Genomic DNA, 23,079 nt, shown 5'->3' on the forward strand with positions numbered 1-23,079 from the left:
CTTTAGAATACCGAACCGTTGCGGTTCTTGTTCACATAATCGTGATATGGGCCTTATGCATTGTGAATCCGGCCCAGTTCTGGTAAATCTCCCGCGAATTCCACGGTGTATATTAGAAAATTAAAAAACGGAAAATATATTTGGCAAGCTGTGATTGGCTGATGCGCGATTCTGTATGACGTGTAAAGATCCTCTTAGGTCTAAGCCGCGAAAATTATAAAGTTAAAAAAATTATTTATTTATTTACAACGTGGAGCTGCGTCGTAGTAGAACAGATTGCGTTTCTGTTATTTTCACGCACCAAATTGCCCTCAGAACAGTATTCTTTATACGACGTCGTATTGCCCTCTTCACATTGCCCTAATCTTTTCCGTCTTCGTCTTCAGAGGGCTATTTTCGGTATTATGTAAAACTGGGTCTTCTTCTCCTTTTTCGTTTTGCCTTCATTCAAGAAACCGACTCTGTGCAGTGCTCTCCTTTCTCTTCTCCTTCTTCCCCAATCCATAATCCCTAATCCCCACGTTTCACAAACCCTAATTTTCGTGTTGCTCTTTTGTGTTTTTCCTCCTTATCGTATCTGTGTTATCTCATCGAAAGAACGAAATCATAATCGTTAAAAGAAAAAATTATTTGGGAGTTATCCATTTCCAAACGCATTGAAGTTTAATCAATCGCTGGCATATATAACGCCATTGTTAATTTCTTGTTCTTGTTTTACGTTGATAATTCGTATTGGAATCCTGGCAGCGGGATAATTCGAGAGGTTAATTGATCTATATGGTATATGGCGAACGGTACGGCTCCTGATGAGTTCGTGGTGTTGTCACGAGTCCGGACTGGTCTTAAGCGTGAGTTTGCATTTGCTTTGAAAGTTCAGTCTGAGATTTGTGGGTTGTTAGCTCTGACTAACGCAAGGAGGTTGAACAATGTGATTCCAGAGAGTCCCACCCCTAAGAGGTTAAAGAGATTGGCGACGAAGGAAGCCAATGGGGGCGAAGAGGATGATGAGAAATCGAGTGAGGCTGCCCAGTTAAGGCGATGTGAGGAGGGGGAGGTCGAGAAAGTGAAGACTATGGAAGACACAGCGGATTCAATGAGTGAGGAAGAGGCAAAGAGTGATATTGTAGACCTTGTAAGCGATGAAGAACCCAGGAGTCAGGTGGATGAATCTATGGGTGATACATCGAATGCTATTTGTATGGCAGAATCAAAGGAGGAACTATTAGACAGTGAGGATCCGAACAGCCATGAGAAGTCTAAGGAGACCTTGAGAATTGAACCTGAAGAGCTTTTAACAAGTGGGGATTCGGGGAAGGATGGTAAAAATGTTCCCCCAGAGGAAGCAGTGAATGGATCGGAATCAATCGTTGTTGTAAAAGGTCAGTTGGGAAAGAAAATGGCTCATCAACCTCGTAAAAGGTTCACTCGTTCGACCTTAAAACAGAACTCAGAGCCAACGACGACATCTACAGAAATTCTTGCAAAATCTGATGTGGGTACGACAATGCAAGCTATCCCAAATGATTCTGAAACCAAACCCGAGAAAATTCCCAGCCCTTTAGCTACACCCACGATGAAGATTGGAAAAACAAAGCTGAACAAAGTGTCTGCAAAGAAATTTCCCGCCAAGTTAAAAGATCTTCTGGAAACGGGTATTTTGGAGGGTCTTCGAGTGAGATATATTAGGGGCTCTAAGGTAATGGTTTCTGTAAATATTTAATGGTTTCTGTCTTAGCTTCTTATTTCTGAGTTCTTGTAGATTAAAGCACAAGGAGAAACTGGGCTTGGAGGAGTAATCAGTGGCTCTGGGATAATTTGTCACTGTAACAACTGCCTAGGAAAGGAGGTGAGTTTTGTTTATGATCAACAAATACATGAAAATGCTTGAAAAAACATTTATATCTTCTCTGAATATGTAGGTTATTTCTCCCACTTTATTTGAACTGCATGCTGGTAGCTCGAATAAACGTCCACCAGAGTATATTTACTTGGAGAATGGGAATACCCTCCGTGACATCATGAACGCATGCCAAAATTATCCTCTCGACCAGACAGAAGAATTCATCCGAAGTGCAATTGGTTGTTCCTTGGTAAAGAGATCTTCTATCTGCCTGAGTTGCAAAGGTTGCTTTTATGTCTGGTTAGCTTGTCTTACCATTCCTCTGCTTTGTTGCTATACCCAACAGACTGACGATTATATATTTAACCCATTATGTTATAGGCCGTATTCCAGAATCAGACCCCGGAATTGCCATGTTTCTTTGCTGTTCATGCATGGATTCGAAGAAGCCTCATGAGAGTAGCCCCATTCCCATAGTATTTAGTAACGAAAGGTGTGATTACTGATCATGACGTTTTTTCCATTTAGTGAGAACAATATGAAAAAAATCTTCTGTGGGGTTTTGTAATGCTTAGCTTTCCTTAATGAGATTTTTTTTTTGTTGTGTTAAGCACACCATGAACAAATAATAATTTTATATATGAAAAAGTTTGTAGGTTGAAATATTATTTTAGTCCATCAACTTTCATGCTTATTTTGCTTCACTCTTTAAAGTTTTAAGGGTTCTATTTTAGTTCTTGAACTTTGAATAGAAACTCAGTGTAGCCTGTCATTTGTATAGCATAGTCTTTCATTGTACAAGTATCATGGCAAAACTCTGCTATACTTCGATATTACTATTACCTCTGATTACACTTTCAAGCTAAAATTGTCGGTTTGCTAAGACTTGATGTAAATCGACAGATTTCCTATGTCTCGATGACTTCCAAATCCCTTTAGCACATAACTTGTTGCATGTAGTTCTAGGGATGGATTTACCATCCTTATCTAGATAAGAACATTGGGTGGATCATTTCACTCACTGTTATTACTACTTGGAATTGAAATTCAAGTTTAGAAAATGTAGCATATCTCAGACGACTATTGTTGCATCTTGCTCCCACAGATTTTGAAAGTGTATTTTTCTTATGCCGGTTTGTTGCAGCACTCCAAATCCAAATTTACTTCCGAAGTCATCTGATACTGCATCTAAGAGTGGTTCCACTCGTGGTAAAAGTCATGGAAGATTAACTCGAAAGTGAGTGTTTGGACCTTTTATAAACTTCTTGTGCCACTCTGCTTATGTGGATATGTTCTAACCACCTCTTTTTCATCATTTTCCTTTTCTTTAAATAAATTTATTATAGTTTATTTCATGAGCATTATCTGATATCCTTCTAACAGGGATCTACGGCTGCATAAGTTAGTGTTTGACGAAGATATATTACCCGATGGAACTGAAGTTGCATACTATGCCCGTGGGCAGGTCTTTTTCTTTTTCCTTTTAATCATAGACAAGCAATGTTCTTACTAATTTTCATGTTCTATATACTATATTTTATTCATCTTATTTGTTGTTGCAGAAATTGTTGGTTGGGTATAAAAAGGGATTTAGTATTTTTTGTAGCTGCTGCAATTCTGAGGTAGTATTATTTTGCTGAAGCATTTATGATCTTGAAGATTTGGTGGAGTTTTAATTTGACTTTTGCCTAATGAGCAGGTTAGTCCCTCACAATTTGAAGCTCATGCTGGCTGGGCATCAAGGCGCAAGCCGTGAGTACTTGCTTTATTCATTTTGATATACTTTATCCTTGATATGATTTTTTTTTTATAAAAAATTCAAACACAAAATCATGTTTATATTGGAGCGTTTGGTAATGTTAACTTTTCTTATTTCTATTTCTCTCTCTTTCTGATAGGAGGAAAACAAAAATGTTTTTGGTAATTGTTTATAGTAACTCTTTCTTGTTTCTTGTTATCTGTTTAAATATTCTATGTTATTTTTATAGACTGATCAAATAAGTTATTTATCTTTTTGAAAAAATTGAATGAGAACAAGAAACTAGATTTCGTTGTTTCCAAAATTTGTATATGATTTTGGGAACGTTTCATAAAAATGAGAATCAAGAATGTGGAAAGAGTTGCCAATGTCTATGTTTTCAAGTAATTATTTTATCTTACTCAGCTTATACTAATGGTAAGTTTCTGCCTTCGTGTGAATGAAATCTAGACAGATTGTTGTGGAGTTTTGACAGAAGTGAAACTTTGTTTGTAATGTATTAGACTTTAGTTGATAGAATTGGTTTTGTTTCGACTTTGATTAGTGTAACTCTCCCTTGCAGATATTTGCACATTTACACATCAAATGGGGTGTCTCTACATGAGTTGTCCATATCTCTATCAAAAGGACGAAAGTTCTCTTCCAATGATACTGATGACTTGTGTAGCATTTGCGCAGATGGAGGGGATCTCTTGTGTTGTGATGGCTGCCCCAGGGCTTTTCATAGAGGTGATTTCACTTCCCGTTGAAAATGTCCCATCTTTGTGTTAGTTTTTCCACATAATTTTGAAAATTCTCTCTTTCGAGGCCTATGTTGAAAGATTTGTCGATTAGTAACTTGTTCTAAACATCAATTCATAAATATATCATGATGATCACATACTGCACTGGATTTATTCATCACTACACTGTACTGTAGAATACAGATATTCCCCATTTGTCCACTATTTGACATTTTTTCTTGGCCAATTCAGATTGTGTTCCTTTACCATGCATCATGACCGGTACCTGGTACTGCAAATATTGCCAGAATTTGTTCCAAAAGGAAAAATTTGTGGAGCACAATGCAAATGCTGTTGCCGCTGGAAGGGTTGCTGGTGTTGATCCTATTAAGCAGATAACAACGAGATGCATTCGCATTGTCAAAACTTTGGAGGTGGAAGTTGGTGGATGTGCATTATGCAGGTTTTTGTTTCTTCTTTCTTGAAAGCACAACCTCATTTTTCACATTCTGCTCAATATTTTTGTTCTATGTTGGGTTTTTCCTTCTAATGTTTCTTCAAGAGTTCATAATGGACCTCTCAACTGTTGTAGTTGCCATGACTTTAGCAAGTTAGGTTTCGGTCCTCGAACCGTTATTCTTTGTGATCAGGTATTATTCTTATAAGGTTAATTTATCTGATCTTCCTTTACCACTATTCTCTTAGTCCTAAAGTACCTAATGCCCCAATATTTTCTCAGTGTGAGAAGGAGTTTCACGTTGGCTGCTTAAAGGAACACAACATGGAAGATCTCAAGGTGTCGCCCTACACCATCTTTATCTGCCAGAGTTCTTGTGAGCAAGCGATAAATTTCGAATGTTTAAAATCTCGATATTCTCGCAGGAACTCCCCCAAGGAAAGTGGTTCTGTTGTCCAGGGTGTAACATGATACACGCTGCACTGGTGAAACTGGTGTTTTTGGGAGGAGAGAAGCTGCCCGAGTCTATTCTGGTCTCGGTACGAAAAAAGATAGACGACAAGGGTCCAGGAAGCATAAACAACCTTGAAATTAGATGGCGGGTCCTAAACTGGAAAATGTCATCTTCTGATGAAACTAGATCATTGCTTTCAAAGGCCGTTTCTATTTTCCATGTGAGTGACCATAGTGACCAAATAATATCATTCTGAGTGCATTGTGCTTTTCTACTACCGCTTGCCAACTATTCCAAATTTTGTAAATCCAGTATTGTTTTGACCCCATAGTTGACTCCGCCTCTGGGAGAGACTTCATTCCGTCAATGCTTTATGGGTAAACAACGATTCTTCTCCTTTTGTTTTCATTCCCCCAATGAAATGATTAGTGGGTGTTGAGAGTAATGCTATGAACTTGTATTTGCTGGGCAGGAGGAACATCAGGGGCCAAGAGTTCGGTGGGATATACTGTGCAGTTCTAACTGTGAAGTAAGAAGAAGTCTTTGAAGGTAGAGAGTTTTATTGTTGGAACTTAGGACTTGAAATTAGTATTTTTTTTTTGTTTGTTTCTTGTAGTGAATGTGTTGTGTCGGCGGGAATATTTCGGATATTTGGGAGTGAAGTAGCGGAGCTTCCTTTAGTGGCAACAGACACCAACTTTCAAGGACAGGTAAGTAACAAACACAATCAGCTCTGTTTTGAATCCGGTTTTGATAGGAGAAAAGTACACATAAAGAAGGAAGAGGGTATTTTCAGGGGTACTTCCAATCCTTGTATTCGTGCATTGAGAGGTTGTTAGGGTATCTGAAAGTGAAGAATCTGGTTCTGCCAGCCGCAGACGAAGCGGAGTCGTTGTGGATTAACAAGTTTGGGTTCACCAAGTTGGCGCCGGAAGAGGTAATGGAGTACAAGAGACATTACCAGATGATGATCTTCCAAGGGACGTCAGTGCTGCAGAAGGCGGTGCCGCAGTATCGTGTTATTAGCACTGCACCAGCACCAGCACCAGCACCAAACCCAGAGGGCTGAAGAAACGTAGAAGAAGAAGGAACGCCATTAAATTCATTTCCTTTCCTTTCCTTTGTTGGTGGGTGTACACTGTACAGAGAAAAAGGTCATATAACCCTGAGGAATATCATAGGGTTACATTTTTTGGTTTAGTGTACAGAAAGAATGAAGAACGAAGACATGGAAAGTTTTCAACGAAGCTTTCCAAAATTGTCAGAAGAAGCCATTCTCTTCTGGATTTCAGTTTTTTTTTTTTTTTTTTTAATGTTTGAAGATGCTTAGAAATGATAAAGTACATTTTTTTTTTTAATTTAAAAGTTTTGATATTTAATAAAAGATTAAAAATATTGAGAAATTTTAGAGATTGAATAATAGAAAATGAATAAATATTGGATCATAGATTGAAGTAAACTATATTAACAGTTACAAGTTTTTAAATTTATTTTTTATAGGTTAAAAGTATAGATATTATATTATAAAGTTTGAGAGTATTTTTTAAAAATTTTGATATTTTAAGAGAATTATTGGAAATTTTAAAATAGTGATTTATTGCCTATCAATTTACTTTACTAGAGAACTATTTTCCTAAAAGATTATTCAAAAAATAATAGATAGATACTCTTCCTAAAGAAAAATAAACACGTGGCAAAATGCTGCACCGCAGAAGTATTCCATGCTGTCCAGTCCTTATCGAGTTACACGTGGACACAAGCGATTGGCCGACTTTGCAATTTATTGCTCATGCTTCCAATCGTATATAACGCGCCATTTTGCTCAGTCTTCAACCCTAGTTCAGTTCTAGTTTTCTGTTTAAATATCTTTTGATTTTGGGGATCGGAACCGTCGAATCTCCGCTCTACCTGTTTTTGTAATTCTCTCGGGAAGCCGAAGCTTAAGTTCTGGTAGATGGGTCAGATTCAGTACTCTGAGAAGTACTTCGATGATACTTACGAGTATAGGTCTTGGATTCTTACTCTCAGTTTCTCGTCTTGGAGAATTGTTTGGAAGTGTTTAGTTCTTTGTATTCAATGGCTAACTGTATTGATTGATACAGGCATGTGGTGCTCCCACCCGATGTGGCAAAGTTGCTTCCGAAGAATCGCCTTCTCTCGGAAGTAAGCAATTTAGTCTTATTCTTTATTTATGCCTATTGATTTTATTGAATAGGGAAGCATTCTCTGATTGTTTTTTTAAAAAAATTGAATTCGATAGTTGGATTCTTAAATCAGGATTAATAAATGCATCATCCTTGTTTAGACTGAATTCTCTCTCTTTCACTCTAAGAAATTTTTGTTCCATCGTTTTCTAGTCTTTTAAACTTTTCATGGCGATCTTGATTTTCGCTCTTCATTTGGCTAATGATTTTTGAAAATTGAAACGGTGTTTATGTATATTTCGCATAATAGATATATCAAATAGGATTGATAATCCAGGGCTTAAGACTGTTGCGATAGAACCATCCCGGCCTCTCAATCGTGCATTCTCTGTGTGCAACTAGTGAGCAATGGACTTTACAATTAGCATAGGCACAGGAATATCGTTCATTATACCGTCAGTTCCTTTTGATTTGCTTGAATTTCTTAGAGAACATAAGTTAATCATTGGTCTAAACAAAAGGGTGCTTCCCAAATCTGTTCGAGTACTCATTTACTGGAAAGCATGTTGTAATACTCCTAATCCTATAAATAATCAATCCTATGTGCAGAATGAGTGGCGTGCAATTGGAGTTCAGCAGAGTCGTGGGTGGGTGCACTATGCTATTCATCGACCTGAGCCGCATATCATGCTATTCCGGAGGCCCCTGAACTACCAACAGCAGCAGGAGAACCTCGCTCAACAGAACGTGCTTGCTGCTAAATGATTGTTTCATTTTACTGATCATGTGGAGTGCTACTGGCTAGAAAGAAAGCAGTCAATATAAAGGTTTTAAAATGGAAAACCGTGCGCACTTTCCTGGTATTTGTGGTCAATCGTCCTGCCTAAAAAATATGCTGGAGTTTCTACGTTTACTCTGAACTCTGTATGGTTGTAGAGGTGGCTCATATATATATATGCTTCTGTATCTTTGCTTGACTCTGCAATTCTATGGATTTAGAACCAGATGTGGGTTTGATGGATCTTGGTCCTTAACTTTCTGTGCTAAGGTAAATTGTTTATATGCTTCATCTTTCCCAATCTTACTGTTTCTGGAACAAAAGTTAGATTTTAGCGGCCATGAATCATTATCTTGCTCCTTTTCTTTTCTTTTTGCAAAATCCAGACTTGAAAATTTGCATCACTTTAATGAACTGCTTGCTTATTAGAACTTGTGGAGTGTAAGAGCCCATGGTTCATTTGCTTCTTTGGTATAATTCAGCATCAAGCCTGCATTGATATGGAGGGAATGTGAGATTTTTCTACCACTTACATCTATGATTTGGTGTCAATTTTGTTTTAAATCTCTTGGTTATTGATTTAGGCCAAAGAGATTTGGACGATTTACATAAATCTCAATGTTCTGAATCTTGAAAAGGTTAGATCTCTTACAGTTCTTGATTTACTTGCTGCTTTTGTGTTTATTTTATCCTCATCTTCGTCTCAAATAGGACATTCAGGCTTTCACCTTATTTAGAAGCCATTTCAAACAGTTGGATTTCCTGGAATTAGGTAAATGTTTCCCTGTTTTGACTAATCATAAAAATTCAAGCATTGAACAACATTACTATGTCTTGACATAGAATCCTTTATTGGTGAGAAACTCTCCACCATCGTGATCTTAACAGCGATACACTACAACTGCACCCACCACCTACTAAGTTTCTAACTTCTGCCATTAGCTACAGAACTTTGTTGTTCCCAAAAGAGAATAGAAATTGTAAGAGAAATCAATCTTTAGTTAGTGTTGTTCCAATTTGCCGCTGTATTAGCGCAGCCCTTCTTGCCTTAAGCTCTGCCTCTTCAATATGCAACAGAACCCACTTCTCATTCATACCCTTCAAACTCCACTCCTCCATTCCCTTCAGCCCCTCTCTCCACACTCCATTTCCCGGGAACTGCCGGGAAAATTCACTCACAAGAACAGGAAAGTTCTTCAGATCAACCCCCTTTTTCCTTGCAACTGATCTTCCTCTAATTCTGCGTGAAATTACCTGCGGTTTTGTTCTGGGAATGTGGGGTTTTCCCCAGATGCTGCGCCCAATCTCCAGAATCCGTAGGTGGTGGGGAGTTTTGATGAAGGACTTGGTTCTTGCGAATTTGTGGTACTGGAGCTTGAGCCTGTGGAGCTTATCGGCGATGTAGGAGTGCCTGAATTTGTGGCCGAGGGCGGTCGCAATGAGGTCCAAGGCCGGAGAGTCGAGAGTGGGCTGAGAATTCTTGGATCCGGCGACTTCGAGGTAGCAATTGAGAAGATCGAGTTCGTCTTCGTCGGTGAAATGGACTTGAAGTTGATTTTTCTGGGATTGGGTTAGGGGTTCGAGAGCGGCGTCGGAAGAGGAGCGGTTTCCGGTCGGCGGCGGCGAGCGGCGGGGCGTTGACATGGGGATGCGAAATTGGGATTAGATTGGGGAGTTATTTTGATTGGGCGGTTTTGGTGAGGGAGTGAATGACTGGTTAAGGTTAGAAGATGAATGCTCTGTTTAGTTGTCCGGAATTTTGAATAACTTTAAATCAATTTGATGCTTCGTTATTGAATGATTGAAAGAGGATTCTTGGAGTAATTTCAATTTTCAAATCATGTTTGGACCGGGAAGGACTTCATCGAATTTAGAATTAAATTATTTATTCAACCTTCCGTTTCATTTCCTTTCTTTTAGTGTCCCAAATTCGTTCTAGAATGCATATCTGCAGATTTTTATTCGATTGCTTGTCTTGCCATTTGTTTCTATGAACACATTTGATTTACTCTAATGGTTGTAATTGTATACCCCAGGCGTAGATTGTTATTCTTCTTTCTTGGTTATTAACTGAGAATGCTGCATGATTACACAAGTGATATTGTCATTGTTTTGTTGTTTTGATAATGTTATCAAATTTAGAGTATTTGATACATTTGTCTCCCAATATGAGCATACTGTCGCCAAGAAATTTTGGAAGATATTTGTATGAATTGAAATATTGTTCATCATAAAGAGTCGCTAGAAGTAACCTCGTTGTCGACACATACCACTTTGTTGAGCCTTCATTTGATTTGATTTCTGAGAGCATTTCCTTCCTCTACTCAATTCAAGGTGGTGGGTGCTTTCATGTTAGATATGCTGTCTGCCTTATAATTTTGGCTCCACGATGTGTATGAGGCCTTTTTGTTTCACTTTCTTTAACCAAAAGATTTGTCACCATCACCAGACCCGTTTGTTTGTTGTAATAGCTCAAGTTCACCGTTAGTAGATATCGTTCTTTTTTTTACTTTTCTTTCTAGGTTTTCCTTTAAAGTTTTAAAACGAATATGCTTAGAGAGAGATTTTCATACCCTGTAAGGAATGTTTTCGTTTCCCTCTCCAACTACGGCTAGCGGATATTTTTCGTTTTAATTCATTACATATCGTCAATCAGTTGCATGATAGCTGATTTTAAAACGCATATGTTATAGAGAGGATCTAGTTTTACTTTGACTAGTGCCTCACATCATTTGGTGATTGGCTTTGATACAACTTATAACAGTTTAAACCCACCGCTAGCTGATATAGTTCTCTTTGGGCTTTCTTTTTTAAGATTCCCCTCGAGGTTTTAAAACTTGTTTTTGCTAGGAAGAGGTTTCTACGCCTTAAGAAGGAATGCTTCGTTCCCTCTCCAACCGATGTGAGATCTTACACCCATATTACCATTAGAATTGTTCTGCCCATAACTTTTCCAACCGAATATTTTCACTCATTCGGTAGGTTTGCATTCAGATCACAGATAGATATTATCGTTGCCACTGGATTGATAGCCTTTGCATCTGCTGGCTTAGCCTTTCCCTTGTACATGGCGTAAGTAAATGAAATCATTGTCTACTGACAATTTTATGCCTTAGAATGCATGAATTTGCTCAACTTAATGTAGGAAAGGTTTATCATCCAGTTCTTCCAGAAAGTCAGTATAGATCCAGCAAAGCCACCTCCACCACAGGCCAGACACTGGTTCCCGAGACATCGGACCCGACCATCGAACTTGCACAAAGAAGTGGTTTTTGTTATTCCAGACCATTCCTAAAGTACATAGACATACTTCTCGAGTTAACAATTACTAATTTATGAACGAAACGTATAGAACATAAACTTAAAAGTTACTGTATAAATATTTTTTATGTAATGTTATAACCTTACAAAATATTCGAGCTTCTTATAAAAGGTTGAGCGTTTGGCGCCCTCTGAATGATAAATTCCACCTTACACAAAATATTCGATAACCTTACAAAATATCAAAATATTCGAGCTTCTTATGAAAGGTTGAGCGTTTGGCGCCCTCTGAATGAGGAATGTTCAAAAAATATAGATTAGAAATGTTGCTGCCCAGGATCGAACTGGGGACCTTTAGTGTGTAAGACTAACGTGATAACCACTACACCACAGCAACCGAACGTTCAATAAAATTCTAAAAAATATTTCTATTAGATTAGGCTTTTATAAAAGGATATAAAGAAAATTAATATTGTTTGTAACAAATAAGCACTTTTTAAAAGTATACAATAAAAAGTTGAAATATAAGCTTTTGTGTTCGCATATTGGCAGAACGTGTCCAAATTAAAACCAAAGTACACTTAGCCGACAGAACACAGCAGTTGTCGGTCGGATTAGGCAGCAGTTCCCAGTCCAGTCCTTGATGTTTATTTTACACCTAAATTCCAATTATACCCTTTTCCAATTACAGCTTTAATTTTATGCATAAATCACATCATGTTCCAAAATAGTGTCTTTATGTTCTGTAAAATCTAAGTACTAAAATTGATGTGCGACAAGATGGCTTACCTTGATGCAAACATGTGCCAACCATGAACCTCAATTCTTTTATTTTCACACCCTAAACTATACCATTCTTTCGTATGTGTTAAACCTTCCTAACTTCGTACTTCGAATAATTCAAATCTTATTTTACTTATATACATTTCTTTAATCCATCTCGTACTAATGAGAATAATTAGCATTAAAATCTAAGAAGGTGTATAGTTTTTTAATTCACATTTGGTAGAACGAATTAGATAATAGTGCATATTTTAATTAATTAAATTATACTCAAGTTGATAATACATATTAAAAATTCAAATAATACGTGCAGCCTCAATAAAGTAATTTTTTTTTATATATATTTTTAATTTGGCTTATTGGCACACGTGTAACCTCAACACTTGCGGTTTCTCACATATAAACATTTAAAAAAAAATTAGAAATTAAAGAATATTGATATGGAAAAAGAAAAAGAAAAAGATTACGAGCATTAGTACTCCTATACATGCATGGTGAGTGAGGCACGACCAGGAAAAAAAAAAAAAAAAAAAAAAAAAAAAAAAGGAAACAGAATGTGGGCCCAAATGATGGAATGGACCGGAGAGGAGGCCCACTTATCCAAGCCCAATGGTTGTGGTAGGGAACATAGGGGGAGTGGGTCCCACACAGAGAAGCAATGGGACCCACCGCTGCATCAAGCTTCTAAAATAAGGGATATAATATACAGTTGGTCAGTTCGCTTAGATGTAACAGTTAGGGGTTAGAAACTAAAACTGAGCTGTATTATTTTCTTAATTTTTTAAAAATAAAATAAATAGAAAAATCCCACGAAGAAAGAGAAAAACCCAAACTCAGTTTTAGAGAGAGAAAGTGACAGGTGGATCCATTCAGCCTGACATCCATGTATTTCTTGTCATTTAATATGAGAGAGAGAGAGAGAGGGAGAGAGAGAAAGAGGAGAGAGAAAGAGAGGCATATGTAGAAGCAAAGCAAAGCAAAGCATATAGAAAGAAAGAACCTATCCAATGGGACGTCGAGATGTGGTGGTGGAGCTGCCAAACCCTACCCATCACACTTCCTAATTTCCTTCTTTTACTTGCTTTTCTCACTTAATAAATTAATGCCTTTTTGTAATTCACTCAAATTTTCCATAAAAATTCAATCTTTTTTTATGGGTCAGTGTTAAAAGGTTTTAATTTACTAAAATTTCCACAAAAAATAGATCATGGGTTAGTGTTAAAAGGTTCTAATTCACTAAAATTTCCCATAAAAATTCTAAAAGGTTTTGATCGGCAAGAAACTTGGAAGGAGAAGATCAAAAAAATACCCAAAAATGAACCACTTTTCGTGGGTGAAAGGTAACCAAATTAGAACACTAAACCAACCAAACGAACCAACCGCTCTTACTCAAAGTATTTGGATTCATTCAGCTTCAATAGTTATAGATACCCAAATATTCATATATTGCTTCAAAGAATATTTAATCACTGTATATAATCAAATGAAAAGCTAAATTAAAACACGATTTCATATTGGGGTTTCTTTGAATTTCATCCTGTTTTTTCAATAGTGACAATCCACAAGTGTTGGAGCTGCGAACACTATTGTTTGTGGGGTTGTCGTAAATTGAAACTTTGTCTCCCGGAGATCCTCCTCCGGCGCCGGCAGGTTCAGATCCAGCTCTAGAATGTTCCTTCGCTTATGATCATGTTGGTCGGTGTTTGTCGACACGGCGGTTGTTCTGTGTCTTCTCATGTGTCCTCCCAATGCTTGTCCTGAACTGAATTCCAATCCGCATATAGAACACTCGTGAATTTTCCCCGACTTTTGGGTTTGGGAATTTGTTGTTGTCTCTGTCTTGACCTGAATTTGGACGGCGGAGGCGGCGGCGGCGATCGGGATGGCCTTGTTGACTTGTTGTTGCTCTTCTGATTCCTCCACGGCGGTGATCGGCTTAGGCTTTTTGTGACTGGCACGATGCCCGCCGAGGGCTTGAAAAGAAGGGAAACTCCGATTACAAGTCTTGCACTCATAAACATAAAATCCAGCTTTGGGCTTCTCAAAATTCAGCCTTTTGTTTGTAATTTGGCTCGGCCCGCGGTGGGTATCTCCTTGAGCCAAAAGAATCAAACAATTGGCCATATCCTCCTCCTCCTCGGTACTAACCTCGTCGGAGACAGAAGAAGAGGCAGCAAACTCATCTCCGGCGCCTCCGCCGCCGCAAGAAGAGGAGGAAGTAGCATCAGCACCGCCGGAAAGAAGCTTCATACGTTTGTTCCGGTGGGGTTGAACCGGAATTATATGAATTTGATCGTTAGATCCCATAAACTCTTCTGGGGTTTCCATGAAAGCAATCAAAATCAAAACTTGGGAAGTAAAGAAGTGAGAAAAGTAGGAGAGAGAGAGAGAGGAGTGAGGAGTGAGAGAGTGGGAGATGGTGTAATATATATTGGCAACGAGGGGTTGAAAGCCGCCCACTCGTGAGCCAGGGGTTGAATGCAATGTAAGGGTAACAATGGGCTTTTTATTTGTTTATTATTATTATTATTATTATTTTATTTTGGTTGCTTGAAGTGTCAACCTTAATTGGCTAAGGCAAAATGTTAGAAACAAGGAAAGGTAATATAGGATTGGTTTGAAAGGGTTTGGTTGTGTGCTTGTGAATGAGTTCATTACGTATAACTTACTAATTTCAATTTATTCTAACTTATTCTAACTTCCCAATCTTACTCATATTCTTTGCTTCTTTCTACATCAATCATCGAGACCGAATAAAACGATGTTATTGTAGAATTAATGTCACAACCCAAGTCCACTACTAGCACATATTGTCTATTTTGGCTCGTTATATATTGGGGAGGCCTAAAGTCCTCGCTAGCACACCGGATCGTTATGTATCCACGTCAGTTTCACTGTTCTAAAACGCGTCTACTAGGAACATGTTTTCACACCCTAAGGAGGCTCAAAGTCCTCGCTAACACACTGGGTCGTTATGCATTCACGTCAATTTCACAGTTTTAAAACGCGTCTACTAAGAAGAGGTTTTCACACCCTAGGGAAGCTCAAAGTCATCACTAGCACACCGTCCAGTGTCTGGCTCTGATACCATTTGTAACAATCCAAGCTCACTGTTAGTAGATATTGTCCACTTTGGCTTATTACGTATCGTCGTCAGTCTCACGATTTTAAAACACATCTACTAAAGAGAAGTTACTACACCCTTATAAGAAAACTCCCTTGGAGGCCCAACGTCTAGTGTCTAGCTCTTCTACCATTTGTAACAATTCAAGTTCACCGCTATCAAATATTGTCCACTTTAGCTCATTACGTATCACCATTAGCCTCACAGTTTTAAAACATGTCTATTAGGGAGAGATTTTCACACTCTTATAAGAAATGTTTCGTTTCCCTCTACCATAGGTATGAAATCTCAGACCTAATCATAATACAAATTAGTTCGCACAATAGAAAATTAGAATGAGATTCCACTCAATTATGGTATAATTTTCAGGTCTAATAGTAGTTTAAGCCATTGTATTAAATTTTCATCAACATTTTTACACCAAAAAAAAAAAAAAAAATCATAATCAATAGATAAAAAATAAATATGGTCAATAATAAAAGCTTAAGAAAAAAGAAAAGAAAATAACATATTTAAATTATGCATAATACTTTTAAAATTAATATATTTTAAATCATTATCTTATAAATTACTTTTTAAAATTCACTCTTTCTTCCTTTACCATAAAGCTAGTGGAAACCCGATGAAGAATCGGGTCGACCCGAGTTCCCTTCGAACCCAACGAAAGACTTGTCAAATCCTCCCAAGTTCCCAACGAACTAACTAAATAAAATTCAAAAAATAAAATAAAATAAAAAATAGCAACCTGACCAATAATTTTCTGACACATGGATTAATTAGTAATTTTAAGATAATAAATATATATTATAAAAATAAAACCCAAATATTAATTACTTTCGAGTGGAGTCAATATTAATAAGGTCTCAAAGTTGGGCAATTACATGTGATGTGTTTTAATTACATTACCAAACTGTCTTAACATTAATTAATTAATTAATTAATTAATTAAAAATAATAATAATAGTAAATAAAAAAAAAAATAAAAGAATAGGTCGGGTCGTCCCTACACTTAATTTGATCCATCCTAATTATAATTAATTAATTAATTAAGTTAAATTTGTGGTTTGATTCAGCATTTGACACCACATCCCCATGATTAGACGGCCCTAATTAATTTAATTAAGTCTCCCTAATCGCTTGGATGCGTTGTTCATAAATAAAAATTAAATCCAGGCTTGACTTTAAGCTGCTCCACCTTACTTCCACTTCCACTACTCATATATATATATATTACTATGATTATATGGATTAATTTTCTAAGGTATTGTATGAATTAAAACTTTATAATAAAAAAATATATTCATAATAGATGGGGGAAATAAATATATTCATAACCACTCTTTAAATAATAAAGAGTGGTTATATAGTTGCTAGTAGTGTGAGCCATGGAAGCAAAATTTTTAATTAGCTCTTAATGTAAGGACTAATTTGCAATATTTTGAGTTATGAGGCCCCATTTTGAAGATAATGTTAGATTAATTAGTTTGATAAAATTTAATTGTGTTGACTATGGAGTGGGAGATGGAAAAAGATAAGAAGGTGGGTGAAATCGAGAACGTCTTACACTCAGTGTGCTACTTTGTCACACACCCACCAGATTTAGATAGGTTGGATTACCTGCCCCTTATGGGAGTGGGCTCCTTGCATTTATACTGCTCTATTGCTCTAATCATAACGTTGGGACTGCACATGGGACCTCGGTAATTGGCACGCTATTGATTCGTCTTCCAAACTCTAGGGAGCGTGTTATACCTCTTTTGACAATTTGGGTCCTTTAGGTCTATTGATTTGTTTCGGGAGCTATACTTCTTTGGCCGAAAACTAAACCGACTTCAACCAAATTGATGCCAAACTCAAAACTACCACAAACCCTTGGAAAAAAATGAGCTGATTTGGTATGTTTGGTTACAAAATATGCATAATTAAAAAGCAAACGAGCGAGGTGATGCTATTATTTGACCTTTTTGACCGAGTTTCGATAATTGGTTGCTTAATAGTAAGAAGAATCGTAAACGTGCATGTAAGTATATAGAATGAAAAAAGTGGGGGGTGGGTGTCTACTTTTCTTCCTTATTTTTCAAGCATGGATGGAGACTTTGCTTACCTCTAAACAAAGGACCAAATTTTATAACAAAGTCATACCCAATTTTATAATCATTATTAACACTTAACTAATCCAATAATGTAATTTTCTCACACTATATGTATATATATGTATATATTTATAGAGAGAGAGAGAGAATAAAAACTTTTCAAATGGTTCATACTTTACTCAAAAGCATTATCTTATCTTATAAGGTAGCCAAGGAAGGGGAGTATTGTGCAAGCCACATTCTCTCCTTCTAACTAGATCCCAACTACTTAATTTGAAAACCTTGATTTAGCACTAAACCTAAATTAACCCTCTTAATCTTGATCTTAATGTTATTAATAAAGGAGGAAAAAAAAATACCCTTTTCTTAAATTAATCCATTATTTAAGATTTTGCTTGATTTTCATGCTTCAAACCCTAAATGGAAGTAGTCAATAGAACTTGAATGAAGCTCACACAATTTCATATGATAAGCCAATTTTGATTTGGGTGTTCATATAACTGATAGCTTGACCAATTTGGACTACCTTACTTAAATTATAAAGGTTGGGTCTGAGTTGAGTTACATTTCTTAAAAACCTAAAATTTGGTTCGGTTTGTAGGCTAATGTTTATCTTAGTCGGATCAACTCAGTCAACTTGTCTAACCCAAAAAAGGGTTACAACCCAATTCACCCTTTCTATTCCTAGTGGTGAGGGTGTGATAGAATGGTGATATTGACGAGTTTGAGAAGTAGATTGGGGCAAGAAAATGAGTCGAAGCCAACCGCAAGCCTAAAGTTAGGGTTTGGTTGTGATTGAGTTGGTGAATGAAACTCCATGTGGTCTCGTGAAGAGCAACTCCAACCACATATTATGATGAACCAACCATTTCACAACACACTCAATTTGGTGTTCATTGGAAGTTATAGCTATTTAATTTTCTTAGTTTTTTTTGTGGGTTTTGCACTTTTTCCTAACACTTTTCCCCTTTTTGTATCCAATGCTTGAGTTCTAAAACATCTTTGTTTTGTTTCCAAACTTTAAAAAGTGTTTTTGAACGTTCAATTGGTGTCTTTTAGGTCTAAATCTCATTGAAATTTCAACTTCGTGTCTAGTGTGTCTAGTAGGTCGGTCTATAAGGCCAAATATGTCGTAAACCTCTACATAACATATAATCAAAAGTTTTGTAGAATTTAAAGACTTATTGGATATAATATTCAAAATCTACGGACCTAATAAACACTTTTAAAAACTAAAGAATTAAAAAACACTAACTTAAAAGTAAGCGACTAATTTAGGTATCAAAATGAAGATAAGTTAGGAGGTTTGCATAAGAAAAGGGAAAAAACAAAAAGGAAAAGAAACTAATAAGAGGGCAGAAGAGTGCCGCATAGTTAGTTGATTAGGACAGGTCCTAATCCTACGAAGGAGCTTTTGGTGGCTATTGAACTGTTGAACGTTTATGAACAAATGAAGGAGACATGAGTGGCTGCCTAATTAGGATCAGGTTGCCAGAATTATTATTATTATGAATTTGTTTTCTTCTCATGTAATTGGAAAATTGGGTTGCTTTGGTTATGATTTTGTTTGGCTTTTCCAACAAGAATGACATTGGCATCAAAAGTACCTTCTACGTGTCCCATCCACAACAATGGATTGCTACCTTCACATGTAATGAACTTGGAGCCAAGTACTAGAAACCCACATGATATGGAAAGAGAGGCAAGTGGGTCCATAAACTTAACAATTTGCAAGCTAATTTTGTTTTTAGTTTGTGCTCAAAAGCCTAGTTTGTTGTTTGTTGATTGAACAACTTTCATGTTTAGTTACTTCTATTATTGGTTAAGATTTCAGAAGTCACAAACATGGAGGAGAGAAGCAGTGTGGTGGGATATCCAGCCAAGGTGAAAGGAAGATCATTACATCTCAGAAGTAGCAAGTCAATTTTATTCAACTAATGGAAACCACAGTAAAACAGATATCAACGTGAAAACAATTGAACCGTCTTCCCAAGGCAATATATGTGCTAGGCAAGAGAAAAGGAACTCATGCCTGTGGAGAAGCGAGTGACAACAAGCTGCCAATAGTGCCCGTGTAGCTCATGACCTTGTAGGCTAGCAGTTTGTATGTTGCCATTACACAGGGGTCAGCCCGACGACACCTGCAAAAGACGAGAAGAAGAAAGAAGATTGAGATTCTCTCGTATCAGCAATTAGCACATATTCTGGATGAAAAACCATTGAGAAGATACAAATTTTACAAGTTGACAATATTTAGGCATCTAGAAGCAAATAAGGAATGTCTGGATTTTACTATTGCCAGTGGTTTACTACCATGGCACTCAAGCAAAGCAATAGGTTGGCAGTTTGATTAGCTGCTAATGTAAGCGTTTAGAACAGTTATACGTTAACTATGTTGATGCATTTAGCAGATGTCTTTTAACTTGATTAACCCATGTCTAAGTTACTAGCTTCTATTGAAAGTACTTCTACAAGGTGGAAAAATGTCATGCCAGGCTATCAGAACAATAGCCAGCGAAGAGACTTTTTGAACAAGTAATAACTTTGTTCTTTCTGCAATATTAACAAATGAAATTGGGAAGGAGGAGGAGGACATGGAACATTGTTTGAAATCTGAAATTTTTGTTCTTTGGGATGATATGAAATAGGGATGAAATCCGCTGGAAAGTATTAAAACAAATGAAACCCACCAGGGATAAGAAAGAATTTAAATAGTCGAATAGTTCACCCATGTTTATAACGTATATTCTATTTAAATCGAACAAATTGATCAACAAAGCAGTCTTATAAAGATATATGCCATGGCATGCATGGGGAAAAAAGAACACGGGACTCTTGAGAGAGAAGAAAAAAGAACTTTATGTTTGCATACCACATGCCAATCTTCCACCAGCGTTGCCTGTGGTTGAACTGAGTTCATGACCTCCTACATAATCATAACCAGAAAAAATGAGAACAAATATTGAATTTTGATAGTAAAAAAAAAAAATAATCCGGGGTAAGTGATGCAGACATCGCTATCAGCAGCTAATATTGCAGTTCTATCTATAAAAGGGAACTAAAATATATTTTTCCCATGATTTAATTAATAGGACTATATTTTATTCTATTAAACACAACTGAAGCTAAGAGAACAAGAACATAAATTAACTTATTTTCAATTCTTTTATCTGTTTGATAAATCACTTGAGTAGGTTGATCAAAGGAAAAGGAACGAAAAGGAGGTGAAGAATGTAACTAAATTGAAACGACGAACAGAACCTACCTTTTCCAAGATCATCCTCAAGCTCATGTACCACAAAGGCTCTTCCAACTACAGAGTTGGGGCCACTGAGAGGAATCTACAGATCAGGAATTAATATCTGAGTATGTTAAGAGGGCCAGATCTAAAATAAAGGCTTGAACATAATTTTGTCTTTGAACTTGACAATACTAAGGTAATTGCAGTCATGAATACATGCATGTACAATATATATAAGGAGTTTTATCAGCGGCATTGCCACCATCAACATTTATAGTTATTGCGATGCCATTCATGATGAAAGACATCAATAATTCTGAGCATATGGATTGTGATGATGACAGATACGGATCAAACAATAGAGGTACCTGATTATCTACAATGGTTGCCTCCGCTACTCCTGCATATCAAGAAACAATATATTGGTGCATTAGAAGTTACAAATCCATGAAACAAAAAAAAAAAAAAAAAAAACTTTCAGAAAGAAGAAGCAGATACCATCAGCCTTGGCAACAATGTTTCCCAGGTCACCCGCATGACGGATTTCATCCTCAGGAGCACCATGAGTTAACTTATTAGGATTGAAATGTGGTCCTATAATTGAAAATCATACATAAACAATTGAAGAGAGACAAAAATACAGCCTCGCTAGATAGAATAAAACTTCTTGGTACAGAAGGATCAAAATCAAATATGGACAATTGATCGTACACTACCTGTAGAAATGCATCCATTTGTTGTGTCTCCATACTCATGCTACAGAAGGAAACAAGAAGGTAGATTGATTAAAACAACAAGCCCATAGATCATGTCAGCCAATGCCAAATTACTTACAAGATGGAATCCATGAAGCCCTTCCGTGAGCCCAGTAATACGAACATTTACTGTTGTTGGACCTAGAAACAATACAACATTTTTCAGAATCACAATATTGCAACTACGGTTACTATTATCATTTTCATTCTTATCGTCATTGTTGTCATTGTTAGAAACCACGAACCTCCACAATGGTATGATATTATCTACTTTGAGCATAAGCTCTCATGGCTTTGCCTTTGGTTTCTCCAAAAGGCCTCGTACCAATAAACCAATGATCTTTCTCTTAATTAGCCAACGTGGGACTAATTCTCTCAATAATCCTCAACCGTCATTACTAGTATTATTGCCTTAATAGAAGAAATTTCCTGAAGGGGTTGTGTCCTTAAAAGCTTTTTGGTTCTAGAATAACCTTAGTGTATAGGCCAACAAGACAACAGAATCCTACGAGAAGTAAACGTCATAAAATCAAAACAATCATATTCGTTTAGTTCTAAAAGTCAACTTACGCGCATACTAATACATTATGACAAAAAATAACAGAACAGTCAAGAAGAAAGCAAAGCAGGCAGAAATTAAAAAAACTCCACCTAGCACAATCACATTCCAAATAAAGTCAACGTCAATCTTCGAAATTAGGCGCCAAATAAACCTCAAAATCCCCACGGCAACTCCAATTACCCCAGCCATTTAATTCAACCCCCCATAAATCAAATACTAAATATCGATTCGAACCCTTAATCCTAAACTACAAGAAACCCACTACGATACGATGAGGCAGAAGAGATATTGATAGAGTGTGTACAGACCATCGTCTTCTTGGGTCAGTGTGACGACGCCTTCGACATTGGAAGTACCCTTGAGAACGGCGACGGCTTTCTTGGTAGCGGCAACGACAACAAAAGGCTTGGGGGCGACGGAGGCAGCTAGGGAAAGGGAGTGGCGAGGTAGCTTGAGAGATGCGCCATGGAAGGAGGAGATTAGGGAAGGCGGAGGGGAAGAAATTGAGAAGGGGGACACTTGGATGTAGCTGGAAGGGGAGGCAGAGATGAGGGATTGCGCCGCCATAGCTGCCAGAACTGCTTGCATTTGCAATGGGGAACTGTCGATGGAGAAGGGATAACGAAAAATGGAGGCTTCTAGTAGATGTGTGCCACTTCGCAGCAAAAGCTTTTATCTGATGCATCGCCTTTTTTTTTTTTTTTTTTTTTTTTTTTTTTTACAAGGTAAAATAAATTTTAAATATTTTGTTTGTCTTTTTAAAAAATCAAATTCAACAACATTTCCTACAACTTTTTTTAAAATAGTTTAATATAATTATGACTCAAATTATATTGGTTTTAATAATAAATAAACAATATTTTAGTAATAAGAATGTGAAGCCAGTTTCGGGGATGGAGGATCAAGGAAGTTGGTGACCTGATGATAGGGGAGCCGACAACCAAAGTCTCGGTAAACAGCGGTTGTAACTATATTGATCCTAAGGTAATAAGTTTTGACCTGCACGAAAGATGTAACGCAGGTCGGTAAAATAAACATGTTTGCACCAAATAAATAAATAAATAAAATAATTATCACAAAATAAGTAAATAATTGACTAGAGAGGG

At 36.9% G+C, this 23,079-nt stretch overlaps 4 protein-coding genes, 1 long non-coding RNA gene and 1 other non-coding gene across 8 annotated transcripts; 3 read left to right on the forward strand and 3 right to left on the reverse strand.

The window, feature by feature from the left end:
- The first annotated feature begins 262 nt into the window (after nt 1-262).
- Nucleotides 263-6,497, forward strand: LOC111491628. Of its 3 annotated transcripts, none has more exons than XR_002719727.1 (17): nt 263-1,696; nt 1,760-1,846; nt 1,920-2,124; nt 2,222-2,333; nt 2,985-3,077; nt 3,224-3,305; nt 3,403-3,462; nt 3,540-3,592; nt 4,162-4,328; nt 4,574-4,784; nt 4,914-4,971; nt 5,061-5,117; nt 5,204-5,452; nt 5,564-5,609; nt 5,705-5,761; nt 5,849-5,942; nt 6,029-6,047. XR_002719727.1 is itself a non-coding variant. In XM_023140623.1 (17 exons), the coding sequence occupies exons 1-17, from the start codon at nt 785-787 to the stop codon at nt 6,299-6,301; spliced, it is 2,835 nt and encodes a 944-aa protein (XP_022996391.1). In that variant the 5' UTR covers nt 265-784; the 3' UTR covers nt 6,302-6,497. The 3 variants fall into 3 exon arrangements, 2 of the variants coding, with proteins under 2 accessions (XP_022996392.1, XP_022996391.1); XM_023140623.1 differs by having other exon boundaries at nt 265-1,696; nt 5,545-5,609; nt 6,029-6,497; XM_023140624.1 differs by lacking the exon at nt 6,029-6,047 and having other exon boundaries at nt 5,705-5,936.
- Nucleotides 6,498-7,043: 546 nt separating this feature from the next.
- LOC111491633 (cyclin-dependent kinases regulatory subunit 1) lies at nt 7,044-8,509 on the forward strand. Its single transcript, XM_023140631.1, has 3 exons — nt 7,044-7,239; nt 7,335-7,395; nt 7,986-8,509. The coding sequence occupies exons 1-3, from the start codon at nt 7,187-7,189 to the stop codon at nt 8,139-8,141; spliced, it is 270 nt and encodes an 89-aa protein (XP_022996399.1). The 5' UTR covers nt 7,044-7,186; the 3' UTR covers nt 8,142-8,509.
- Nucleotides 8,510-11,018: 2,509 nt separating this feature from the next.
- On the forward strand, nt 11,019-11,488 carry LOC111491634. Its single transcript, XR_002719728.1, has 3 exons — nt 11,019-11,056; nt 11,137-11,226; nt 11,300-11,488. It is a non-coding gene; the product is annotated as an uncharacterized LOC111491634 (long non-coding RNA).
- Nucleotides 11,489-11,739: 251 nt separating this feature from the next.
- On the reverse strand, nt 11,740-11,812 carry TRNAV-UAC. The gene has a single exon. It is a non-coding gene; the product is annotated as a tRNA-Val (tRNA).
- Nucleotides 11,813-13,583: 1,771 nt separating this feature from the next.
- Nucleotides 13,584-14,682, reverse strand: LOC111491632 (zinc finger protein ZAT5-like). The gene has a single exon (XM_023140630.1). It carries the CDS (start codon nt 14,524-14,526, stop codon nt 13,744-13,746), a length of 783 nt encoding a protein of 260 aa, XP_022996398.1. The 5' UTR covers nt 14,527-14,682; the 3' UTR covers nt 13,584-13,743.
- A 4,611-nt stretch (nt 14,683-19,293) lies between these two features.
- On the reverse strand, nt 19,294-22,638 carry LOC111491386 (superoxide dismutase [Cu-Zn], chloroplastic). The gene is made up of 8 exons (XM_023140303.1): nt 22,282-22,638; nt 21,491-21,552; nt 21,373-21,412; nt 21,155-21,250; nt 21,025-21,056; nt 20,681-20,756; nt 20,288-20,341; nt 19,294-19,556 (listed from the first exon to the last, which is right to left on the reverse strand). Exons 1-8 carry the CDS (start codon nt 22,559-22,561, stop codon nt 19,531-19,533), a joined length of 666 nt encoding a protein of 221 aa, XP_022996071.1. The 5' UTR covers nt 22,562-22,638; the 3' UTR covers nt 19,294-19,530.
- Between the last annotated feature and the right edge of the window lie 441 nt (nt 22,639-23,079).

The sequence above is a fragment of the Cucurbita maxima genome, unplaced genomic scaffold (genome assembly GCF_002738345.1).
Source record: "Cucurbita maxima cultivar Rimu unplaced genomic scaffold, Cmax_1.0 Cma_Scf00016, whole genome shotgun sequence".
NCBI lineage: Eukaryota > Viridiplantae > Streptophyta > Magnoliopsida > Cucurbitales > Cucurbitaceae > Cucurbita > Cucurbita maxima.

What these genes read in the sequence shown, in the direction of transcription:
- LOC111491633 (XM_023140631.1), top strand. Translation starts at nt 7,187, where the DNA reads ATGGGTCAGATTCAGTACTCTGAGAAGTACTTCGATGATACTTACGAG. An exon ending in GATGATACTTACGAGTATAG is followed by an intron (nt 7,240 to 7,334) that starts GTCTTGGATTCT and finishes TGATTGATACAG; the next exon opens with GCATGTGGTGCTCCCACCCG. An exon ending in AGAATCGCCTTCTCTCGGAA is followed by an intron (nt 7,396 to 7,985) that starts GTAAGCAATTTA and finishes TCCTATGTGCAG; the next exon opens with AATGAGTGGCGTGCAATTGG.
- LOC111491632 (XM_023140630.1), bottom strand. Translation starts at nt 14,526, where the DNA reads ATGGAAACCCCAGAAGAGTTTATGGGATCTAACGATCAAATTCATATA.
- LOC111491386 (XM_023140303.1), bottom strand. Translation starts at nt 22,561, where the DNA reads ATGCAAGCAGTTCTGGCAGCTATGGCGGCGCAATCCCTCATCTCTGCC. An exon ending in AAATGGATGCATTTCTACAG is followed by an intron (nt 21,251 to 21,372) that starts GTAGTGTACGAT and finishes TTTCAATTATAG; the next exon opens with GACCACATTTCAATCCTAAT. An exon ending in TGAGGATGATCTTGGAAAAG is followed by an intron (nt 20,342 to 20,680) that starts GTAGGTTCTGTT and finishes ATGATTATGTAG; the next exon opens with GAGGTCATGAACTCAGTTCA.
- LOC111491628 (XM_023140623.1), top strand. Translation starts at nt 785, where the DNA reads ATGGCGAACGGTACGGCTCCTGATGAGTTCGTGGTGTTGTCACGAGTC. An exon ending in TGGGCATCAAGGCGCAAGCC is followed by an intron (nt 3,593 to 4,161) that starts GTGAGTACTTGC and finishes TCTCCCTTGCAG; the next exon opens with ATATTTGCACATTTACACAT. An exon ending in ACAACATGGAAGATCTCAAG is followed by an intron (nt 5,118 to 5,203) that starts GTGTCGCCCTAC and finishes ATATTCTCGCAG; the next exon opens with GAACTCCCCCAAGGAAAGTG.